Source organism: Pagrus major, chromosome 22, assembly GCF_040436345.1.
Source record: "Pagrus major chromosome 22, Pma_NU_1.0".
Taxonomy (NCBI): domain Eukaryota; kingdom Metazoa; phylum Chordata; class Actinopteri; order Spariformes; family Sparidae; genus Pagrus; species Pagrus major.
In genome coordinates, this window is record NC_133236.1 from 19,687,962 (window position 1) to 19,698,946 (window position 10,985).

The 10,985-nt window shown below is 39.5% G+C and overlaps 1 protein-coding gene across 4 annotated transcripts in view; it reads left to right on the plus strand.

Moving 5' to 3' along the window:
* Positions 1 to 5,289, plus strand: part of sash1a (SAM and SH3 domain containing 1a) — a 180,725-nt gene extending 175,436 nt beyond the window's left edge. For all 4 annotated transcript variants that reach the window (XM_073493193.1, XM_073493194.1, XM_073493195.1 and 1 more), the window contains 2 exons: positions 1,902 to 2,033; positions 2,428 to 5,289. In XM_073493193.1, the coding sequence (XP_073349294.1) occupies positions 1,902 to 2,033; positions 2,428 to 2,688 (393 nt within the window). In that variant the 3' untranslated portion in view covers positions 2,689 to 5,289. The remainder of the gene's footprint in view (positions 1 to 1,901; positions 2,034 to 2,427) is intronic.
* The last annotated feature ends 5,696 nt before the right edge of the window (positions 5,290 to 10,985 follow it).

The following is a 10,985-nucleotide window of genomic DNA, read 5'->3' on the forward strand; positions in this document are numbered from 1 at the left end:
GAGGGTGTGTGTGTGTATGCACAATCATAAATACACTGCCTGGAGCTGAGTGAAAGACTGTGGGCTGAGTCTCACTATGATGCGGTTCAGACTGTTAAGTTTATGGGCTGATTCTCACTGAAGGCAGACGGGGTTATAAAACCCTCTGCCACTCGCCAGACCCCAGGCTGGGCCCCTTTAACATGTCGGAGCCCCCGACACTGGCAGCAAAACACACACACACACACACACGGAGGCATCCAGGGATGAGGTGAGAAATAGTGCGTTAGACCACAGCAAAGCGCTGCTGGATTCCTGTTAGACAGAAGTAGATTGGCAGAGACGTGAGAGGCACGCTGCTGCTGTGGTTCAGGGTTTGTACAAGGTTTTGGAGAATGCTTTATTTTAGCCCTTACGATTTCAAGTTCAGGAATATGCTTGAATTTCAAAAATAATCCTTGAAAAATGCTTGGTTTTAAAAATAATCTGGTGTTTCACCTCCACACAATCACTCATGTAAACAATGTAACAATCTATTTGATAATAAAACAGATTCCCCTCATATTTGTTGTATAGTGTCAGAACTAGCAAGAATTAAATGAAAACACGTTTAAACAAAGTAAAAATATAATACATTAATTACTCTGGCTATTTGATGTGATGATAAAGGCTTTGAGAATCGGGAAGTGTTTGGTTTAGGTACCTTGAAAGTGCTTGAATTTGAGTCTTAAACAGCTGTATAACCCCTGTTTGCCAAGCAGGCCTGTGAGAGCTGACCAATCAGAGCAGACTGGAGGTCTTAAAGCAACAGGCACTAAAATGGAGCGTTGTCGTATACATATTTGCTGATATACATTAAGAAATCAGCAGACTTTTGGACAATATTTTATCTAAAGTTACTGCAAGGCTGCTCAAGAGGACATTAAACACTGATGCAGTGAAAAACTCAGTGATGGCCTTAAGGTTAGATATGCGAGCTTGTGAATGGAGGGTTGCCAGTTCAATCCCCTGGACCAGCGAGATAAATCTTCACTCAATGCTCGCCCTTAAGCAAGGCCCTTAGCCCCGACTGCTCCAGTGGCAGATCAGACCGCGGTTGTGTTGAGCAGCTTCCAGGCGTGAATGCGTAACTGTGTGAATGTGATCAGGGTGTTCCTGAAGAAGAAAGCATAGTTCTCAGTGAGCCTCCCCTGAATAAATAAATCTCAGCTATCATATTGGCACAAGTATTGTAAGATTTCAAACAATATCCAGCCCCAGGCATAATAAGTGAGGATAAAAATCATTGCACAACTCATTGTTGGCATCTGGCCCCACATAATCCAGGCGGTACGAAGGGTAGGCTTGTGTGACCTTCTCTCCATCCCTCTCTCCGGAGAGATCAGTTCCTCCATCCACCCACCGCTTTCATCCTCAAAAGATCTCCGGTCAAGTTCGGCCAACCAAAACCAGACCTTGAGCTGGAAACCTGCCATCGCTCCAGGTGTCTACACAAAGCGAGAGAGAACAAAGAAACATGTTCAGAAAGTTCAGCAGAAAAAACACACTGACCCAAGTTTCTTCAGAGTGTATTTTCTATACGTTGGTCTTCACGTCTCTACGGCTCCCTGTGGAATTGTGCTCATTACGTTGCCAGAAGATGTTCTGAGACAAGTAATTTGATGCCATTAGTCTGCTTCATTCATTCAGGAACAACTAGAACTCGATTTTCATAATTACCTTTATAAATCAAAATGCTCCTTTATACCATCCCCCCACGCCTCTGGTGGATTATCCACTGCTCTCTGACACATTCAGATGTCTGACATTTTGTCCTCTTCCGTGAAAACAAAGATTTCTATCTTTTTTTTATGTGGTTGAAATGTATTCCTCTCTTAATATAGTGCCATCTGATGTCTCTGTCTTCCCCTTCTCTCCTCCAGCATGGCCGCTGTGGCATCCCCCAGCCTCTGGTGCAGCGTTACTCCGAGGACATGGAGCAGCCCGTCAAGGACGTCGCCTCCACCATGGACCAGCTCCGAGTCAGAGAGCTCCGCAAGCAACACCGCATGGCGGTAAGGCGACGCCAGCGATTTTCATGAGAACTTAGCAATGGAGAGGATGTTGAAGCAGTTTTTGGAGTTATAGAGCCATATAAATGCTCAGTGTGGCTCTCCTGGAAAGTAACAATGCAGCCTGGAAAACAGGCCAGTTGTGACAGTAATTTCCCAGTGCCCAGGGCTGGCGCCATCATTTGAGGAGCAGTGATTATTATGCTGGCTTAAATATTTAACAAGCTTGGGTAAATGTGGAGATATTGTTTTAAAAGTCAATGTATTATTGTTATAAGTAGCCTCAAGTGGTTTGGGACTTAAAGGGCCAGTGTGTAGAATTTAAGGGGGCACTGCATCGTCATGTCACTACTCCTGTGTGGCAGCTAACTCTTTTTCAATCCATTGTGTCCCTCAGATCCCTTCTGGAGGTTTGACAGAGATGTGCCGGAAGCCTGCGGTCTCAGGTAACATCAGCACAGTCTCCGATTGGCTCACCTCCATCGGCCTGCCCATGTACACCACGTTACTGGCGGCGGCGGGAATCGACACGCTGAGCCGCGTGGCCTTGTTGACGGAGAGCAGCGTGTGGGAAGCCGGGGTGCGGGATGAAAGACACGCCCGTCGGCTGGTCAGCGAGGCGCGATCGGTCGGCGCACACAGAGAGGTGCAGTCCTAACCATGTTGGTGGAGTCCTATGAAATAACAGGTATTAACTCACTGGTCAGTACCATCTCATTTAAACATGGTCAATAGGTGGCCAGATTGGTGGCTAATTGGCCACGGGACTCAACAATCACCCGAGTGACCACAGCACTTCCTGTCTCGCACGTGTCAAAAGACTCTAAGTGAGCCACCCGGCTCCCTGATTTTTCTCTCTTCATCACTCTGTCTTTTCCTGAAATGTTTACGGCATCGAAGAGTTCCTCCGAACAGCCAAGATGAGATATCAATTGCCTTTTTTTAAAAAAAGACTGTAGACTCACTCTGTGGGATGGCTTCTATTCTGAAGACACCCCCGAAGTCTTAAAATAAAGACTTGGATCTGCCTTGAAGGAAGATTGCACACTCTTTTGTAGGACGGATGTTTTATAAATACAGAACAGACGGTTTAATTCCTGCATATTTCATAAGTGCTTCATTTTCATCTTTTGTGGGCGAGGCAACATTTTCTGAGGGTCTTTTCAAGGAAGTAGCTCGGCCAAAGTGATTTACTCCTCATTCAAACGTTTCATTCCAGCTAATGGGTTTATAACGACGATGACAGAATCCACTTAATATCTGGACTTTTAATCAACTTAATACACGCACCAAGCTCTGAATAACTGGTGGTTTCGAGACGGCTTATTTTGTATCATGTTTCTGTATTATAGCATAACGCATATCTGAGTTTAAAAATGATTTATATGTTGAAAAAAAATTGTGTTTGCCTTTTTGAATGTCGCGGCCTTATTCGGGGGCCAGCTCTCAGTCATTGCTAAGCTGAAACAAGCTGACATCACACCTTTGTATTTCATATTATACTGTATGATCGTTTCACTGCATATCTCGGACGCACACCCTGCTTCCGGTATGAGTCTTACAGAAAGCTCTGTTTTACTCAAGTAATCACAATCAGCTTTCACAGCAAACAATACATTCCCTGTGTATCTCAAGCACATATTAAGTTGCCTTACCATTATGAATGAATAGCTTCATCAGATAGTGTTGACTATACCGCGACTGAGGCTGAAACTGTGTTAAAGGTGTCAAGCCTTGTTTTGTTCTGAATGTCTGTGAGAAATAACTGAGATTTTATGAACTCAAACGGATCATTTCAGCGATGCACATGGACGTGAACCACAAAACGCGCCTCTGACGGATCAGTGGTTTCTATACATGTGTGCATCCCCAGATGATTAACCACAAAAACTGCAGACATCGTCACATCTTTAACATCCCTTTAACATGCCAACACATTCACTGTACATGTTCCATACAGATGGTTGTGGGACCATGGAGGGAGGAGAAAGTGAAAATGTTCCAAAGACGCAGCTGACATCTGGGCTGTCATATCTGGAATTTATTGGGCTTTGGTTACAGAGTCGAGGAATTTGATTTATCGCTGGATAATAAGCTGTTTGGGACACATTATACTGTAGCTATAATCAATGCTGGTTTGAAATTCTTAATTGGATTTATGCCAAAACACAATGAGGATAGATGGTTTGGAACAGCTATTATATCAGGTGAAAAGTTGACCTACAATGTCAGCATACACTTTTGACACTAAATTGTCTTGCATATCAGGGAAACACTGCGTCGGGTCAGCCTGTTATAGAAAACTTTGGGCCAAAAACTGAACTGAAAACAAGCAGAAACTCATTTCATTTGCACACTGCATGTAAGTGAGCTAACAACTAGTCCTTGTTTGTGTTTTTTTTCCCTTTTATTTCTAACAGTCTTTACTCAGATCTGACCTGAAGACTTATTCCACGGATTTCACATTTTAAAAATTTGACCAAGTGTTATTGCTTCAATTAGAGGATTTTTTTATTTTTATTATTATTTGCAGTGGGCATTTGATAGATAGATGTTTGATGCCTTTTTTTCTCTTCAATCAAAGTGGTGCTCTGAGAAAGCGAGAATGGTGGAGGGGGTCATTGTTAACAAAAAAAAAAAAAAAGTAAACGACCCTGGGAGTGTTTTGTAAAGAATGAAAATACTGACACTGTAAATGCACTTTAGAGGGTAAATCTAGCTGTTTTATAGGCGAAATTGGCTACATTTTGTTCACGGGTCCACAAATGGACGTTTGTTGTCAGGTATTGTAAAGGGTTTCAGTGGGTTATGCTGGTATTTTATTTTAGTATTGAGTTCCCATTGCCAAGTTAGATAACCATTCACGGGTTAACCTCTTTCCAGTTCTTCACTTCCAGTTTTGTTTTTGCAGTCTTACAAAAAATAAAATTCTTAATTACATATATGAAATGCTTGGCAGACGTTGCACATTCTGTATATGTAATTGATATTTAAATAACTTATTTTTTGCTTTTTATTTCATATCAACTGTAATTAGCTGTACTATATGAATAGCAATACCTTCCTGCATAATGCATATTGCTTTAGCCAGTGAGGAACTACAGTATGTATTGTAAAATATGTGTACAAATTATTTTATTTGGTTTTCATCTACCTAATGATTGTCCATACAGATTTGCTTGTGTATTGAAACAACAAAAGTTAATGTCCATAGCTATTTGTCATTCTGAAATATAATAAAAACCTGTTTCTTGCATTACACTGGCCTCCTGACTGTCGCTATGCACTTACACACACATACACACACATGCACAGACACACACACACAGTCATGGAAAGACGTGGGCACGGCCTCACTGGCTCTTTTCATCAGTGTGGTCAACTGTGACACTGGACGTCGGACTGTTGATAACTTTCTTAATAACATTTTGAAATTAAAAATGAAGAAGTGTGGATGGGCAACGAAAAGGAACAATAACACTGGACTTAACTTGATTAAAATAGGTCTGTCCAAACATGTTATTAGTTTATTCTGAGAAGAGAGAAAAATAAGCTGATATTAAGTTTCTAGAATAGGGTCAGAAGGAAAAATGGAAGATAATTTGGGAGCACTCTGAAGTTTTATACTTTGGCATATAATGCTTTCTGATGCAGTATATCGACAGTCAGGAAACAGTATGTGACTTAGAGTGAATAAGTTCAGGGATACAGTCCAAAGTATAAAAATCTTTATGAAATAAAATTTCGATGACATGTCCGTCTGCATCAGAGTTAAAAGCTTTGTACCCGAGTCCACTTCGGGCTGTTTTCTTCAAGTTTTTGTTGATGCTCGAATGCGCTACTCCGAGAGCATCGGACAGGCTGTCAGCTCCATGTGAGGTGGCTAAAGGGCGTTAAAGTTGTTCCTTCAACAGGTTCAAATGACTTATGGATGCTCTGAGTAGTTATACACTATAGAGGTTGACTTATGATACATTATAACTACCTATACACACCTTAAGGTCAACTGTGGTGAGTTAATATATAATAATGCATGCTTCATCATAGTCTTTCATTTTTGGTCTTAAGTAAAATGCAATGCACTTTCTATGAAGCCCATGTCTATAATATATTATAAACATAGTTATAATGTGTTATAATGCACCTATTGAGTATTGATTATGCTTTATAACAATAATCATAACACTGATGTGGAAATAACGTTGTGCTTCTTATCAATCTTCCATTGCCTTTGTTGTCCTAACCTGAATATATGAGTTTAATACAAACACAGATCTGTTGACAGAGAAGATTTCGGTACGGCACATACACATGTTGTCATACATCATAAAGATTATCACATCATCGTGTCATCCGACAAGAGGGCACCAGACGAGATGTGTGTAATTACTGGTCAATGTCGTCCATTAGCTCACCATTATTTATGGGTCAGGAGAAGAGTCTGGAATCTCTTCAAGGATCGTCTTTAACAGTACCTAACGCACCCAGAGTGTGAAGGACGGTCAGTAACCATGTGAATGCATAAATGAAACATTCTCACACACTCATTATTACACTGATGTTTAGAATGCATTATAAACAAAAACATTTCACTGTGTATCGTGCGCCGTTTTTTTTTACTTAAAGCAAACAATGACCATTTATAGTGACTTATCCAGCTTGTAATGTATCACATCTGCCTATAACAGGGATTTCATTTACTTTACTTTACCTAAAGCACCACACAGTCACTTACAGTATCTTATAATCATATTATAAGCATTATAATAGTAATAATAAAGTCTTATAAAATGATTAAAGTGTATTACAATGATAAGAATTGTAACACACCATAATCCTCACTTAAATAGTGAGTGAGCAGCAATTATAATGTACTGATGTGCTTTATAATGTTTATTGTTATGAAGCATTCTGAATATTTATGATTGTTTATAACTAAAGGCACACTATAACACATTATTAACTAATGTGTAATAGACATTGGGGTCATCATGAGTTATGATTGTTATAAAGCATAAGTAAGATTCATGAGTGCTCATATGATTATACAGTGCTATAGGAGCATTATAATGCCTTATAAGTAGGTTCATAATGCATAATAGATATATATGGGATTCATAGAAAGTCTTACCATAGTTTTCATGCTAAGGGTCACACTTCAACTTTTAATTCATTATAAGTAACATCTATATCAGAAAGCTTTATGAGTGTTGTCATTAAACATTATGAATGCATTATAATACACTGCGAGTGCCCCCATAACGCACTACAGATGTGGTCTTCATAGAAAGTGTTACTCACAATGCTGTGGCCTCATTGGAATGTGAAGAGCAGCTCCTCCACCTGCTCTGCCAAAGGTTCAGTCGGAGGTTGGAGCTCTGAAACCAAGGAGCTTAAACACATTGTCGTGTTGCGTCTGCCTCGTAATGCCTCATTTAGAAAACTGCACACATCTGCTCAGGGCCAGGACGGCAGAGTTCGACAGCCTGTCTGGCTCTTGTTGCCATGCAGCTGTTGTCAATGAAACCCCTGCAGAGGATTTCCAGTCTTATTCATGTCGAGAAGCTCCAAATAGCTGCTCGGACCATGGACCCACAATGTGATAATAAAAACTTTGTCCCAAAAGAATTCATCTATTGCATTACCTTCGGTTTTCACATGTGTTTTGCATTGTTCTGAGTGCAAACACACACAGAAGCAAGTGAACAAGCATTTTCTTCAAGAAGAATAAGAAAACTTGAGTGTTGTTGTTTGTTAGTTGCTCTTTTTTTTTAAGGAGACACTGTACAGTAGATTTCCTTCACACTGCTGTAATGAGCAGTTAGTTTTCCAGTTCAAGACGCTTACTTCCACAGATACGATTGCTCATCTAATTTAAAATATCTCAGGAGGAAAAGATGTGACATTGTTGCAAATGAAGACTTTCTCCCTCGGGTTTCTTCCCATCATGCTCAACCACTTTCCTCTGCCGTGTTTGTGCATGTCTGTAACCAATCTAAGGTGAAAATTATCCTGCGGGATCACAACATTTAACAATATTGTTTTTTTTAGATTTTAATTTAGCTATCCTCCAATGAACCCAACAATCTGTTTTGGTCTTTTTCTTCATAACACTGGATCATATCATACTTTATTCTTTCAGAGCATGATTCATAGGGCTGTGACTAGTGATTCTTTTTTATTATTGATTAATCTGCAGATGATTTATTAACCAAACTATTGTTTAGTCTTTAACATGTTAAAAAAAATGTGAAAAATGTTCATGAATCATCACATTTCCCAGAGCCAATTTGTCATTTCAATTTACTTACCACTTTATCAACTCAGTGTTGCAGCTTTAGACACAAAGCACATACACAGGATAGGGTAAAAAAAACTATGATGAATGCAATCTTTTTATCCATCCTTTTAGGGAAATTCTTTTGCCACACATTTCTCTCCTGGGAGGTCAGAAGTCACTGAAGTAGTTCCTCTGAAAGTTTATGAAGTATCTGAGGTCTGACTCCTAAAGTTTACTTTACGTTGGAAGGCAAATCCAACTATCCGAATTCGTAGCTCCCAGGGTTATTCCCCCTGCACACAATCCTATTGATTCTCATTATGGTAGCAGGGTAAACTCAATTAAGTGGGCGCTAACTCTTAAGTGTGGGCCTCGTACAAATGTGCAATGTTCTTGCCAAAATAGAATTAATTTCTGTCCGTCTCTTACTATTTTCCACACATTATTTACCCTGATGTGACTTTGCCAGAGTACACAAAACCTTCAGTAACCACACGTGGGTCGACACTATTTACTGAATCTGTGTGACTTTTTACAAACAGAAGAGGACCTTCTGTTGAATTCCAGCCCCAGGATATTGCTTACTAATAAATACTGTAGACCTGAGATAACCTGAGGAATCAAGGTACTGATTTAACAGTTAAATCCTGTTAGACACATCTAAGCTTATTACGTTTTACACGTTAATCCTGGTCTCACTGTCTGTCTGGAGTTCTCTTCAGCAGTAAGAAGAAAAGGTATCATTCCATGGATATAATTTAACATACAGAAATGTAATATATGACATATGTATATCAAGACTGATGCCGACATGTTACCTATAAGGCAATATATGTTTATTGCATACATATAGTCTATGATACATGGAGATATTGGTTTATAACATTTATGAAATACCTATAGTAAAAATTGTATATATACATGCATGAAAAATGTCTATATGTTGAATTTTGATATGGTATAGCCACTATTCATATTAACAATATATATGTAATTTATAACGATATCAGTTTAGAACAAAGTAGCCATTGTAACATTTGTATTGTCTATATGTTGACTTTTATTATGGTATCCATGCTGCAGCCAAAAATGTTAACATTATGTAATTCATATATGTAAAGACCTAAGTTTATAACATATATAAATGTGAATTTTTTTTTTAAAAGTCTATATGTTGAATTTGTATATAGTATTGTATGCTGCAGCCATACATGTTCAAAATAGATATGTTATTCACATATGTAAAGATATAAATTCATAATATATGAAATATCCATAGTAGAATTTACGTACATATACGCAAAACGTCTATATGTTGATTTTTTTATACAGTATTGTATACTGCAGGCATTCAGCTTAACAATATATATATGTAGTTCATATATGTAAGTATATACATTTATTACATTAACATTAACATATATGAAATACCCATAGTAAAATTTGTGTATGTTGAATTTTTATATGGTATTACATACATATTACATATGCCAAAATATGTAATCTACATGCATTAACATACACATTTGTATGGGCTGGACATATATGTCAATATATACAATTGTTCCTATTCAATAGGCTTCATATACAGTATGAACATATGTTTCATATATGGGAATTCCATACACGTACATCTATAACATTTGCTTTTGGGTCACAGCAGTCTCACTGACAGCCGAGCTGTAATTCTGTGTAATAAACTCCTGCTGCTGCATGGGAGATTGTGCTGGCAGGGCGATACACCTATAATGCTTTCACACTTATTGTGCCTAGCCTTGCAAAATACAGGAGAAAACTATTTACAATTCAGTCCACCTGTGGAAACAAACAGCCAATAGACCACCAACAGAATTACTGTGCTTCTCTTTATTACCTTTTGGTCTTTAAAGCCAAATTGTTTTTCACAGCCGTTGTTGCTCCCTCGACTACAGTAGCCGTCGCCGGCGAAAGCACATCAGCCCCTCTGCGAGGTGGTTATTGTGTTGAATGAGTGTTGTCGCCTCCTAAGTGCAGGTGTAGTCTAATGGTGGGTTCAGACCCTGCTGTGGAGAGATATATGGCCCCTTAGAGCCAGCCTGAGGGGAAAGAGAAAGTTTAAAGCACACACACGCTCCATGCACAAGAAGTGAACAGATACTCACCTCACCAGCTCCTTTTCAACACACATCAAACACCTACACCCTTATCCTGAGGTGGTGATGGCATTCTGTGAATAATAACTACTTTGCACAGGGGGTAGGTCAATGTGATGTTTCTATTAAGGATGAATGTTCTGTCTGATCTCTCAAAACCATCCAGAAACTATACTGGAGCTATCAGATTGTCAGTGTGTTGGTAAAGAACAAAGCCAGCACTCTCTCATACCTACTGAAATGGAAATTCACAGCTGACTTAAAACTCCTTCCACAGTCTGTCTGGGCTGTCACAAATCAAACTCGTTTCAATGAATGCCCACAGTCAACTTGTCAGGCCCCCCCTCCCCCCCTTCTCTCTGAACACTGGGTGACGCTGTTTTACGCACAGCAATCGCAAACCCGAATCCCGTATGAGGTGGAAGTTTTTCCTCTTTCCACGTTCAGTAATCTGACACCCAAAAAGACTCGGCAGCAGAAGGATGGACCCTTAACTCGGCTGGAAGGACGGAAGGAAGGAGCAGTCATCCCAACGAGCGCAAA